Source organism: Gymnodraco acuticeps, unplaced genomic scaffold, assembly GCF_902827175.1.
Source record: "Gymnodraco acuticeps unplaced genomic scaffold, fGymAcu1.1, whole genome shotgun sequence".
Classification (NCBI taxonomy): domain Eukaryota; kingdom Metazoa; phylum Chordata; class Actinopteri; order Perciformes; family Bathydraconidae; genus Gymnodraco; species Gymnodraco acuticeps.
Genome location: NW_022991513.1, coordinates 54,935 through 68,977, shown reverse-complemented (window position 1 = coordinate 68,977; position 14,043 = coordinate 54,935). Strand labels below are relative to the sequence as shown.

The following is a 14,043-nucleotide window of genomic DNA, read 5'->3' as shown; positions in this document are numbered from 1 at the left end:
CAGGAGCTCTGGGCAGGCGGCACACCATTGACCTTCTCCCCTTTAGCCGGTTCCTCTGCTCTCTGACACCTCACTCTCCGTCATTGTGTTGTCTTCCTGGCATGCGTCTCATCCACATGAATGGGGACAAGGAAGAGGGAAGAGGAACATTGAAGTGCACGTGTACTGCACATCTGTTGCAAAGTTTTCCAGTCCACATTGTTTTTGCCCTCAGCCGTTGCTCCATGTTTTCGTCTTACGGTCACTATTATTGTCTAGAAGTTTAGATGAGGATATAGGTGGATTTAGAATTTGTGTTTCTATTATCTGCTTTACATTTGGAGATTGTCATTTTATGTATGTATGTGTTTTGTTCTGTATATTATTTATTTGATGAACATTTACCAAACAGAAAGCTGTACATTATAGTCAGGAGAGTGTGGATAGAGTTCTGTTTTCCTGTCCTTCACTTTAGATCATACTTTCTCAGATCCGAGAAAAACTGCTAAGTCTACGCTCATTTTATTACTGGAGAGCGAAAACATGGAAAAGCTTTGTGGCTGGTTTTATTGGTGTTTTTAACCCAACCAAATGATTAAGTAAGCTCCTCTCCAAAAGGATTTGCGGGATTCAGCTCAATTGTGGTAGCGGGAACACTTTAAAGGTTTTATGATCTTTTGAAATGTGTTTGCATTCCCTAAGTACTGGACTTTAATGTTTGGGTCATAATAAAAACAAAGAATTCCTGTTTCCAGTCATGTTTCAGCTGCATAAAACATGACTGACATAACAGAAAGACAAAGCTGACTTTAAAGAGACTGTCCATCTATTTCTCCTGAGTCATCTTCGGTAATGCTGCTCCAGTTATATCTGGCCTGCGGCAGCGTGACCGGGCATTAATCTCTCATCACGGTGTAAGAATGCAGCCATGTTCTGATCAGGCAAAGCCTCTGTGTGTGGAGTTGTTTCTTTTCTTTTTATTGGTGCTGCGCTTCTGCTGTGACGATGCTCAGCAGGTCAGGCTGCAGATCCAGTGTCAGTGGCTGAGGAGGTGAAGAGTGCAGTTGGTTGGGAGTCAGTCATACCAGGGTGCAGCACATGATGGGATGCAGAGGGGTTTCTCGCCTCTGACATTAATAGAGCGAGTGTGTCCCAGAGTTCCTTTGTCACTTGACTACGATCTTTTTTAGGAACAGGAGATGTCCTTTCTCTCTGCTATGAGCATAGCGGCGCGTGAGGCTCAGGTTTGGGAAGGCTAAATAACTTGTTTTACCTGACGCTGCCCGCCTCCGGCGTCTATAGAAAAGAGATCAACTCAGTGTGCGGAGTTTAAATCTCTCAAGTCATATTACAGGATAAAGGAAATACAGTTTAAACTGCCGTATGCAGAGAAGACGCCGACGTGTCGCACTTATCATTACATCATCAATCAGATCATCGATCATATAATATCATAATATATCATATATTTCCTTATCTGAGTCAGCTTCTCCAGTCGTATCTGGCCGTGCAACACTTACAGTGTCACATACTGTATGCAGAAGTATTGTTTTAAGCAACACATTATGTTGACGAAACACTCGAGTCAAATGTAATTAAAGTCAGATCCACTCGTGTCTTAGGGGCAGTGATATCATAAAACTATACGCTTTCAAACACTCGGTAGGCCTAGTTATTTTTTAACCAGTTGTTCTGTATTCACCTTGCAGGTGCAACTCTGTGGCTTGTATCCTGGTTTAAGTCATGGATGTTTAAAGCTCATATTTGTCTAATATTAGTTTACTTTTCATTAATGAAGTATGACGATGCGCTGTCAGTACACTTGTCCCTGTTTGTGATTGGTCAAATGTAGCTAACCCCGCCCCTTTCACGTGAACGCGCTCTCAGCTGGTGAAAGAAACCCTGGCTTGATTTACCGAGTTGATAACCAGCGTCGTAGGACCGCTTAGCGAGATCTCGTTTGCTAGTTTGTTGTTGTTAGTTTGTTTGTTACTCAAACATATCCAGGGTCTGTTGAACTGGCTTCGTAGTACAGGGCACAGGTGGCTGCATAGCAGCGCTAATGTCAAAGACACAGACATTATACATTATATTTGTATTTACCAGGATGCAGTGACACAAATATTTGGGAAGGCTTAGCCTTCCCTAGCCTACAGCACCCGCCGCCCCTGGCTGTGAGTGTGTGTGTCCTGTATAATCACTATGTTATACGTGTTGACCTTTGCACCTGTCGTACAACAGTGGATTTCCATCATGATAAAGCTGAACGTTCAATACAGCTTGTTTCTGCCACTGGTTTTCACATCTTTATTCGAATTGCTAAAACGAAATCTAAAACTTCACATCTTTATCCATTCTGCCTCCTAGGACTAGTCATGTGTTTATATTCACTATAAATTCTGTGTTTGACTGAATTGCAAATTACATAATTTTACAAGTTTAATATCTCTGTTTACAGATGGTTGTGCACAGTTACATTCAACATGATAAACAACATTTGCAGAGAGCTGCAGAGATTTTCCTGCTTTTGCAAAAGTTATAGAAACTGCAGTGCAGATTCTTTCAAATAGTTTATTCACAAGCAAAACCCCAGAAATGAATAAACACATTTGTGCAGATGATGTTGCATAAGGATTCATTTAGTCCTTATTAGATCTGGCTAGACCAGTTGAGTCAATCATTCATGTTTTTGTTAGACAGGTGTAAGTTGTGTGTAAAATGATGTCAGAAGTCTGCCTGGATGCAAAGGCCCCTGAATAAAGTGAAGTTTACTCGACACTGAAGTGTCTTTGAACCTGCGCCAGCCCTCAAGTGTTTCTCAGCAGACCTACAGGCGAGACAACCCCTTAAAGGAAACACTGATTTAATATTAGGGAAGTCAATTAATTAAACCCTCACGTGCATACACACACACACACAGAAAAACAACATACACACACACAGGATGTTATATCTCCTGTGATCGCCAGGGGTATAAAGGCCCAAAGGTGTTTATCTCTTTTTTTAACAACAATGAATGGCATAGTTTGGGACAGGATCACGGTTATCTACACTCGTCCTTGAGTCCTGTACCAATACACACATGTACACACACACACACACCTCCCCACAAAGCACGTTTAACAGATTTCCTGCAAGCTATTGTGTCAGCTGGAAGATGGGGCATCCTGGTCCGAACCACCAGGTTAAACAATCCACCATCCCTCTTTCCTCCCCCCCTGTTTCTCTCTTCCTCTTATATACATTTCTCCCTCTCTCTTTCTCTTCTTCTACTTCTCTCTTCCCATCTCTGTTTCTGCTCAAGAGACGCTAAATAGTATATTTGTCTTTGGCTTCAGACGGATCCATCTGTCCATCAATCCATCTGTTTTTGCCCTCATCTAGTCTCCTCTCTTCCTCCATGTGTCCGGTGATCCCGAGTAACCCCTGAGGAGCGTTCTGAAAACTGTTTTCAGAGCTCAGTTGGGCCTCCAGCAAAAGCAAAATGAGACGAGACACAAACACCCATCCCTCTCACCAAATGCCTGCCAGCCGCCAGTGTCTTGTCTCCCAGCTAATTAATAACTTATTCATTTCTTCACACTTGTCATTTTCTTTCTTTGTTCTAAACCCATCCTCCAGAGATTTATTTTATTAGCGGCTTTTAAAGTCAAATATGTATAGGAAAACATTGTTTTTGTTCTGGTTGTGAATTAGGACATATTTGTGAAACTATAACATCTATTTATTGATAAACTACATGTGTAAGAGAACATTGTGTCAGCTGTTGTTTTGTTCCACACATGCAGATGTTGTGTCAGGATTGATTATCATGACTCACGCTGGTCCTTTGAGACTTTAACTTGTTAGACATGCTTTTTCTTATGGTAACAATCCCTCTGAATTTAAGTGCACACAATTTGCTAAAAATGGCTCAGTTTGTCCTGCATCATTAATTGTTGATTTGTGTACTTCTTGGTTTCTGAACAAACAGTGCTTGGAAACATGAATAATACGTTTCACCAGGAATATTTTTGGATTCTCTAGGTTGTGGAAAATCACAGTAGTTTAAAAAATAAATAACGTCTGCTTCTATCATTTGTCAAAGCTCAGCCAATTAGAATTTAGAACATGTCTGTCCATGGTTCCGTTCTTCCTCAAGTTTCTCCCACTTTTTTCCCCTTAAAGGGTTTCCCAGTGTTTTTCCAGATCTGAAGCGAGGGTCTAAGGACAGATGGTGTTGTATGCGGCACAGATTGTAAAGCTCCATGAGGCCATATTGTCCTTGTGATATTGGGCTACATAACAAAACTGTCTTTGGTTGATTTAAATTCCAATTCGGCAGGATATATTACTTTATGATTCTCTCAGTTAACCTTTATTTGATCTCCTGTACCAAAGTGTAATCAGCTGGTACTATGTAGCTTTAATCCGTTTTTCTTTTTTTCATTTTTTGTCTCATTCTTCGATTTGACCGTTAACGAGCTCAGGCAGTTTGTCCTGGCACCTCCGCTGATGACTTTCAAGGAAAATGTCACTTCCTGCTCTGATGAACAGACGTAATTACCCCACTGAAACAGGACATCCTGTCAACGCTCTCTACGTGGGGAATTAGGATTAGACCAGTTACAGTAATGTGCTGTCGATGCCCTTTCCATTTATGGTTTGAATGTGTTACCAGCAGAAAGTCTCAGGGGACATAACAAACCACACAGCTTTTAACATCTTCAAATCTTTGACCATCACAATGGAAATGTTTTCTCTAAAATGATTAGAACTTAGGTCACAGTAACACCACACTTTGTTTTGTGAGTTGCCCTGAATGATTTTGTAATGCATATTTTCAAATAAAATCAAATGAAGTTTTATTTATACAGTATAGCACATTTTTAAAACGATTTTTAGTCAAGCCAAAGTGCTGTACATACAGTAAAAATACACTTTACAACAAATACAAGAGCAGTTTGTGCAGAATATCAGTATGAGAAAACAACATATATATAAAACATATTTGAGGATGAGGAGCCTGCAAAAAACAAAAACATATTTTGTTTTAAATCTTTTCAGTTCAGCCAGCCTGGAGGTTGGAGGCTGTCGAGGGATCGGAAAGCACCCACCTTCTTCACCGTTGTGCTGACAGATATCGAATCAGACCGGCACTACTGCTCCTGCCTCACTTTCTACGAGGCTGAGGTCAATCTGCAGGTAAGAGTGCAACACACACACACACACACACACACACACACACACACACACACACACACACACACACACACACACACACACACACACACACACACACACACACACACACACACACAACGGCTCATTTGCAGGTGAGTACTTTCGAGAAGTGAACTGTTCTCGAAAAGCTTAATCCTTTCCAGCATCACATTGAGCTGTAGCTTCTCCCAGAATTCAGAGGTTCAAATGATTCCGTTGATCACAGGGCCAACACATACAATCACAGCCATAAGAGTCCCCAGTCCCCCTGATGTACAGCTGCCTTAGTACTGTTTGAGTAAACCACATGAAAACCCACAGGAACATAGTAATAATGTGTAAACTGTACACAGGATGGATCACTGCGATGGAACATGGCTAGTAACCACTGAGCCACCATGCATTACTCATTAATCCTGATGTAGTATTATATAACAGTTTGTTAAACAGCTGTGCATCACATCAGTGTGTGCAGCAGGCTCCTCATCCTCAATAAGAGGCTCCTCAGATCTACAATGATAATCCTGCCTGTGTTTCTCAAAATGATTCTTAGAAGCCATCAAGATGTCTCAGTTGTGGTGGCTGGTATTTTCTGTTTTCCATTTTCAGTAAATTGTTCTTTGGCAGTTTCTTTTTTAACTTGTAGGAAATGTAATTGGCCTTCAGAATGTGGAGGCATTAGTAGAAAACAAAGGCTGCTAATAAATTGTGAGCTGGCTGAGTGATGCGTTTATAAAGGAGAGGAAGGGCATGTTCTCCCCCCCGGGGCTTTTCATTTGATTTACTCATGCATACAACATTGTGTTTGATTTCACATTAGTGGTCAAGGCACAAATGTTCAGAAATCCCATAAATTATTCACAACAACACATTTATTTGGATGGAATAATTGTTATACCTATGAATGATCCCGTTAATGTCCCTCCCTGCCAAAAGCTCACAGAATTCCAGGCTAATTGTTTCACTGTGTTCTCCTTTGTTAGAGGCCTTAAATGACTCCTGTCGCTCTGCCCGCCGTGACTTCACAGCCTTTAGCATATGGAAGGCAGTCGCAGATTACTTTCCAGTGTGATTCTCAAAGTTAAATTCGAAATGCAGCTGTTTACTAGAAATATGTGTCAACCTTCAGAGGCACTTTGGTGAACTTTCAGAATCAGTGTTGTATTAGTTGATCCGTTCATCATTACTTCCCCATCTCGGCTTGTTGCGAGACTCAGACAATAATGACACAAACATTCCTCTGATTGCACAATTTATTTTATATAAACTAGTCAGAGGAGAATGAATTTAGAACAAAGTGTTCATCAAAGAAATAAATGAACTGTAGCTGCGTGTATTTGTTGTGATGTTTTAGTTTTGATGGCACCTTTTTAAAAAGGAGAAACTTTTCATGACATTAAATGATTATATTCTATTCTTAACCAAAGATAGCTGGTCAGTGCCTCAGCTCTAGGCCTGTGTATGGAGACAATCTGGTGTTGCAATACGTATCATGATACAGATGTAATTATTTAGTATATTGAGATACTGAAAGAAGGGCTACATATTGCAATTTAAGAAAATCTAATTTAAGTTCAAATGTCCTAGTATAAATAACACTATGCCAAATAAAAAAACTACTTTTTATTAAATCAGAAAGTGGGATCTGTGTTCCCTGGTCGGTTTTCTGTCCTCACACTGGCTCATCCGAGAGAATATGAGTTATCATTAACACCAGATTTAGATTATGGGCCTAATGTTTTTGTTTTTGTGTCCTTCTTGACTGTTAACACATTGCAACATAAGTTTAAAGACACATTTCTTTCAGATTTGAATGAAAACATCTTTGCCTCAATAAGAAACACTAAATATACTCTTCTTTTTTTTCTTTTTTTTTACTAATGTTTGTTGTATTTTTACTTCGTCCTTTTGTTAGTGTAAACAGTCTTGTGCTTTCACACGCTCCTGGTTTATAAAAGGAGAAGATGCCCTTATCCCTGGCTAATGTGCACTGCATCATACTTAGATGAATACATCTGGAGAATATGTTTTGTGTTTTGAAATACATAGTTGTGTTTGTGTCATGGTTCAAATATCTCAGTTTATGATATATTTGTCTTTACCAAAAACACACTTAACCAACACACGTGGCAGCTTTTTGTAATTTTAATGCTGTGTTATTAAGACTTATATTTCATAAACGTAATCTTTTTTTGTCAGCCTCGTTTTAATTATTAGATTAGGGTGTTTCTTCAAAATAAACACACCTCCTGGTTTCAGTGTATGGCACTGGGGAGTCCAGACAGGCAGCAGAGGAATGTATTTTGTCTAATAATTGAACCAAATCCTAAGAATAATGTTAAAATCTGACCAGCATTCTGAATGGGATATTTGTATCCCTGACTCCATGTTTCTGAGATACTGAAGCACTTATGGCATGTTTTCACTGCCTGGGGAAATAAACCAGATTGTGATAAGGGCTTTATTAGGAATGAGCACAGGGAGGTCAGCGTATCAGTGCTCCGATAGCCCCTGAGGATCCACCATAGAGACTATTATAACCAGGTCGAGGCTCCCGACCGAGAAGCCTGTCTGGATTTGGGGAGACGTAGATAACATGTTAGATTACATTGCAAAAAATACTTTACAGGGTTCCTTTGATGTGGTTTCTAGTCAAATGTGCACTGATAATGCCGGCATTGTAACGCTAAATATCTAAATGCAGTTCTCTTTAACAGCATAACTCTGCTTTCCTACTGTTCGTTGTTCCTGCTTAAATGTATGCCAACGATTGCACGCTTTAGAGTACTAATACATTTAGAATAGAGGTGGTTTTAAGACATGTAAGATCTACAATAAATACACTTGTTTCAACATCACAACGTTTTTTAGCATATTTTGTATTGTCTCAGATGTTTTGCATTTATTAGTTTTTTATGTTTGTGTGGGGAGGAAACAACATGAATCTTCTAAACTCTTTTTGGCTCTTCTCCATTCATATAATGTTGTCTGTTTGTCAGCGAGATCTTGTATTAACCTTATCAAGATTTTAGAAAATCTGTGTTCCTTTAATGGCTCCAGTAGGATGAACAGCAGACCTACATGGGGACAGATGGTGAAATGAGATAAAGGATAATCCAACTTTTAATAATGTGTTTCCTCTCTGGAGACAGAAGATTATTATTTTTTGTTTGATGCTGTGACTTTTTCTTCAAGAGTTTCACCCTGAATGTTTTTGTTTTGTATGACAAATGACTTTCAGTTCAGCCCTTTTCATGACCCACCTCTCAAGTGAAACACATTGAGTGTAAGGAATTGGGTGTCCATCCATACAAATTTGAGCAACTTTGTTAATTAAACTGCATTTGAGCATACATTACTCTACTGAGCACTATGTTGGAACACATCTTTTATTTTTCCTTAAACATGAGGATGTTTAGTTCATGCCAGACGCGTGCTGGACAGTGTGATGCGTTTGAGGCACATGATGTATTCACAGTACATTCACGGTCTCTACTCCACGGCACTGTGCTGAACTCTTCAACTGAAATAGCTTATCTTCTTTTTTTCTATGTTTCAGGGATCAAAGAGTATTGAGGCTGATGGGGATGACGATGAAGGGGCGGAGGAGAATGGCCTTATCCAGCCAGCTCAAGTGTTTGCCCCAAAAAGTCTCATTATCGTGTCCAGGCTGGATTATCCCGAAATATTCCGGGTAATAAGACGCCACATGATTAAATCTTGATTAGTTTTATATCTTGTGCAGAAGAAATACTTTTATAATAATAATAATAATAATTGTTGTCAAATCACGGCTTTCATGTTTCAGCTCTGAGATGACGCTTATCTGCTTTGTACTGTCTGCTAAAAAGGCCTGAGTTTGCTAAAGTGTAAGCACACAATTCAGTAAAGTAAATGAGACACAAGCACCTCTGAGCTTTTCATCACAGACTCAGTAGATCACAGTCATGAAGATTCAAGGTCAACCTTGCTATTATTGTTAAAATGTTATTCTGTAGGTGCTTTTAGAATTAAGCTGCCAGACATTACCTACAGTACATGTTACAGGCCATGTGTTTAAACGAGCTGTAATATTGCCATCTATGAAGAGTACTTATCCTCTGTATGTTCCCATGTGTAATGTTTTGGTTTTGTCCTTGCAGGGGTGCTTAGGGCTGATCTACACGGTGCACATCGATAACCTGAGCTTCCCTTTAGAGGGTCTGGTGTCCAACCTTTTCACATTCCAGGTTCCTGTTGCTGGTGGATCCCAGGTGAGTCTTCACTGTGGCGAAGCTTGTCAAAGTACCAGAGTCGGTAAGAAGTCTCGCTGCTGCTCGCCTGTTTTTAACGGGGCGACAGGTCAAGGTCAGATGTCCAAAATAGTTATGTCAGTGCTGTCTGACTGTGAGGCAGTGATTGTTAGTGGAGGCTCGATGTTGCAGATACTAAAGTGATTTATGCTGTCTGAGGGCAGCCAATCAAGACAGTCGTGTTCAGACGGTGCCAGAGATTGTTGTCCAGCCACAGGCAGTCATTTGTCTAAAAGATATTTGTCATGTTTTCCATCACTTTGCGTGGAGCAAAATACCTCTGTCTAGATTAGGACATCAGCGCCTTTAAATAATGTTTATGACAGATTAAAGAAATATATATTTAAAATGATTTACATAGCTTTGGTTGGAAAGTGTCAGAAGATGAGGCTTTAAATGCTGTGATTACTTACTTACACCACATGAAAAAGCAACCCGAAGCCAAAATGTGCTTCAATCTTATTAAACTATTAAAGTACATGTACTGCCACTGGGGAGAGGTCCTCATCACTCGGCTATAAATCACACTTTGTTTAAAAGATGGCTAATGTGCTGTAAGAGGGAATCATTTTGGCTTGTTCCCCAGCAAGACGCCACTTAGATCGCGTGTCCTTGAGTCTGGCTCCAGACAGATAGCAGCGGAACAGACTCATTTGTCAAAACAGCACCACCTAGTTAAACACCTGGGTATGTCAAGAATTTAATGATTGGAGACCTTGAGATACCTCTCATTTTTCACTTGACTAAGGAACTTCACATTTACTACTTGCTACATCCAGAACGTCAGTACCGCCCACTTTAAACTTCCCAGCAATAGGGATGGGACAATATAGGATTGGCAAAGATAAGTTGATCGTGATGAATTTCTGTTATTGGGATAATCGTGCATACAAATGCATGCACAAAGCTGTCAAACTTGCTTTCCTGGTGGAAGAGTGAGAATAGAGAGTAATTCATGACTACCTAATTAAAGAGTGTTTATTTTTCAAACAAAAAGGGACTAAAAAAGTCCTAACTTTGAAGCAAAACAATGATATGTTTCTGTTTAAGTTAGAGTGATTTTGGTTGGTTGTTACCATACAATACCATTTTAATAACATGTAATCGAGGTTTTCTTTGCCAAGATTTGGATAATTCAGTCGTGCAGCTGCAGTGTGAAGCACAGAATAGCATGTTCCTTCTTCATGTGATACTGCCACAGCACACGCAGCTATAAATCTCAATGGATGACTTTCAGTCGATGTGCTGCTCGGCTCTTTAGAAGTGAATGGCCGTAGACAATTTCCACAGCTGACCTTTCCTGCTTTTGTTTCTCTTCACAGAAGCTGTTCAGCCTGGGCGCGGGGGACCGGCAGCTCATCCAGACGCCTCTGAACGACACGCTGCCCGTCACAAGCAAAAGTGTTGCTCTCCTCTTCCAGCAGCTGGGTGGGTCCACGGCTCTTTAAAAAAACTGCTAAGTAGTGATCATGAGTCAGGCAGATTTATTCAGGCCATGACTTGTTTGTGAATCTTTAACTGTATCTCAGCCCTTGCTGCAGTTTGTCACGTCTACATAAAGTCCTACTTTGGTGTTCAGACATTTTGTGTTGTTATAATCTGACAGTTCTGACGCTCAGAGAACATTATTCTTATTCATACTAGCGGCATCATCGTCTTAGTTGCTTTAATTAATCCTGTCTTAATCCGTTCAGGTTTATTGAGGCTCTGTTGTACTTTGCTAATCATGTGGTGATAAACACAAGCACTATAGGACTTTTACCAACGGGGGAATTTCGCAATGAGCCTTTAAGAACTTGGATTAATTCTACACTAAATGTGTCTAAGGAACGATTATGTGGTTTTCTCTTTGTTCTGTAGAGTTTCTGTAGTTTTATCTGGGCTGGAAAGAGCGCATGACGAAGATTTGATTCAGTTTACTGGTTTCACGTTGCCTTGTTTGCCCAATATGTTTACAGTTAAGACTGTTAACCATTTGCTAAGGTCATACGTGCTTTGTCCAAGATGTAACATGCCTGATTGATCATGACTCATGGTGTTTGGAGATTGTACCTATCACTTTCCTCAGACTTTCAAAATCACAGTTTGGCATAAATAAGAGCTATTGTGCAAATTATATACTTTTAAATTAAATATAATTCACCTGAAATGTGATTTGTAATGGAAAATTGGCCCTCATTTATCCTCATTTGATTAGAAGAATGTGATTCAAACCAGAATGGATTTTATTTCCTGAGTGTATTAACACCATCCTCTGTTTGTTTGGACAATGTGGTGAGCATGCACATGGGGGGTACTCGCACGATACACATGTGATCAGGGTTATGTGGAATTCATGCACTTGTTGCCAAACTGGATACACAAAACAAAGCAAACTCGACACAAAACCCAGCCATGGGTCAGCCTGTCAATACACATAAGACTTTAGTTTAGTGCATTCTGTTTTAAGGATCTTCTATTGTCATTCTTCTAAAAGGCATCACAACAGCAGGCAGTTTTGGCCTGGTCCATGTATGCTACAAGAAAAAAACAGTGTCTGATCCCCTATTATCTTATCTTGTTCTTCTGCAACCGGACGACAAAAGTGCTCAAAATGCGACAACATTGTTAAACAATGCAGTGCAAAACAACATTAACAAAAAAACACAACTTATCCTTTTACTCATTTGTGTACACAATGGATTTTAACAACCAAACACATATAATATGTAGCTTCTTAATTAATATTCGAAAGATTTCTTTAACTTTATTTTTCCTTTTGACCGAGCCCTTTTTGAACAAGCCAAGCTACTGTATGCTTATCAACTCCTGGCTATAAGGCTTATATTAAGTTTACAATAATGACACTGGTATCATTCTTCTCATCTAAGTCTTGGCAAACAAAACTTTATACGCATACTGCAGAGGGTTGAATCAGGACCATAGACTTTAAATGGCTCAGTCTATCTTCTGATGGTGTGTAGTTCTCTGTCTGTTGTCAGTCCTCCTGCTGTTTGAGCAACAAGTAGCAGATTGTAATATCTTGCTGTTGGCTTTGTCCTTCATCCCACTTTAATTAAATGTGCACATATTCGTTTTGCACTGTGTAGCAAAACAAATGTTAGCAGGAATCTCTGATTGAGAGTCAGGCCATCATGGTGAAAGTGACTGAGTTAATCATTTCTCCACCCTTAAAACATGTTCCTATACACGCTGACAGGAAGGTAAATGTCACATGTCAGCTCATCAGCTACATGTTAGCGTAGACAACAAGTGCATCGTTTCCACTCATTAGGTCATCCTCATGACCAAATAAGGAAAGGCCAGTAGCTGTACAGGTCTGAAGACCACTGTGTGTGTGCACAGGTCAGCCAAATCACCAGACAGGAATGTGTGTTAAACATGTCGCACTGCACAGGAAGTACATCCCACCCCGCGATAAAACCGGCCATCAACAGCCCTGTTGTTTGTTGTTTGTTGTTTGTCGCCTTTGTCTCTTCTGTTGTCCGGGGATGTTGCTGTCACTTTTTATTTAGAGCTCGGAAGTGCGTTGCTGTTTCCATAAGATAAGTAAACACCTGAACCTGAGGTGTGATTGCAAAACAGTGAAACGAGCGCTCCAATTTGCAGAGCATTTTACAGAATTTGAAGTTTCCATGTCTGTAAAAGATGAGAGAACTCATTTAGTTTGACAAGCCTGTTTACCCTGAAAACTGAGATTTTGTTGAGGCTGGTGTTCAGTTTCCTGTTTATCACTGTGTGCTTCACGCAGGCAAACATCCAGACCCAGCGCCCCCAGTGGTGCGGATGTGTCTGCCAGGGTTCCTCTCTCTTTATCACTCCAATGTGTGATGAATGGCTCAGTTGATGGGAAACAATAACAGGAACTTTAAACTTAGAATTCTTCCCGATTGGAATTTGAAATATTATCTTTATACCGTATGAGAGTGTAATTTCCTTTGTTTTCACAGATACGTTTCCTTTAGGTTTATAGTCGGTGTTTAACATAAACTGACCCGTTTTTAAAGTGGAAATGTCTTGTTTTTGTCATCATGAGCCAGGAGGTTTTAAGGGGACACATGGCAAATTAGGTCAAATCATTCTCATTCTTATTCTAACTTTTTAGACCCCAGTGGTGATCAGTGGAAGAATGCACTAATAGATTGAATTAATCTAAATCTTAAGAAAACTGAACAAATTTGAAGGAGCCAACATAATTTTGTTGGAATTTCTCAAAAATGCATGAACTGTTTAGTATTCCTGAAGACATGTTTTTGCCATGAACTGTGTAGAACAGAAAGGCGAGGCAGGCCTCACCTTTTACAAACAAAGATCACACTACAGAGGAATAATTTACAATGCAACTGAATGCAATACATTTAGTATTTATGCTCTCAAATAAAGGGATATTTTCTGCCGCCATTTCGGAACAGACTTCATCAGCCAATCCAAGTAGCACTGCAACCTTCTATATAAGATTTGTTTTATTCTGCATAGCATTGAAAAGAATTAAAAAAACATTTTCACAGAAGATTGTCTTTGAAGCTGGTTTGGATGTGAACAGAACTCCCAAATGAACATTGTGTGATGT

The 14,043-nt window shown here is 39.8% G+C and overlaps 1 protein-coding gene across 4 annotated transcripts in view; it reads left to right on the top strand.

Moving 5' to 3' along the window:
- Positions 1-14,043, top strand: part of sbf2 (SET binding factor 2) — a 91,355-nt gene that overhangs the window by 26,006 nt on the left and 51,306 nt on the right. For all 4 annotated transcript variants that reach the window (XM_034196928.1, XM_034196930.1, XM_034196929.1 and 1 more), the window contains exons 3-6: positions 5,026-5,163; positions 8,741-8,875; positions 9,324-9,434; positions 10,796-10,901. In XM_034196928.1, coding sequence (XP_034052819.1) covers positions 5,026-5,163; positions 8,741-8,875; positions 9,324-9,434; positions 10,796-10,901 — 490 coding nt within the window. The remainder of the gene's footprint in view (positions 1-5,025; positions 5,164-8,740; positions 8,876-9,323; positions 9,435-10,795; positions 10,902-14,043) is intronic.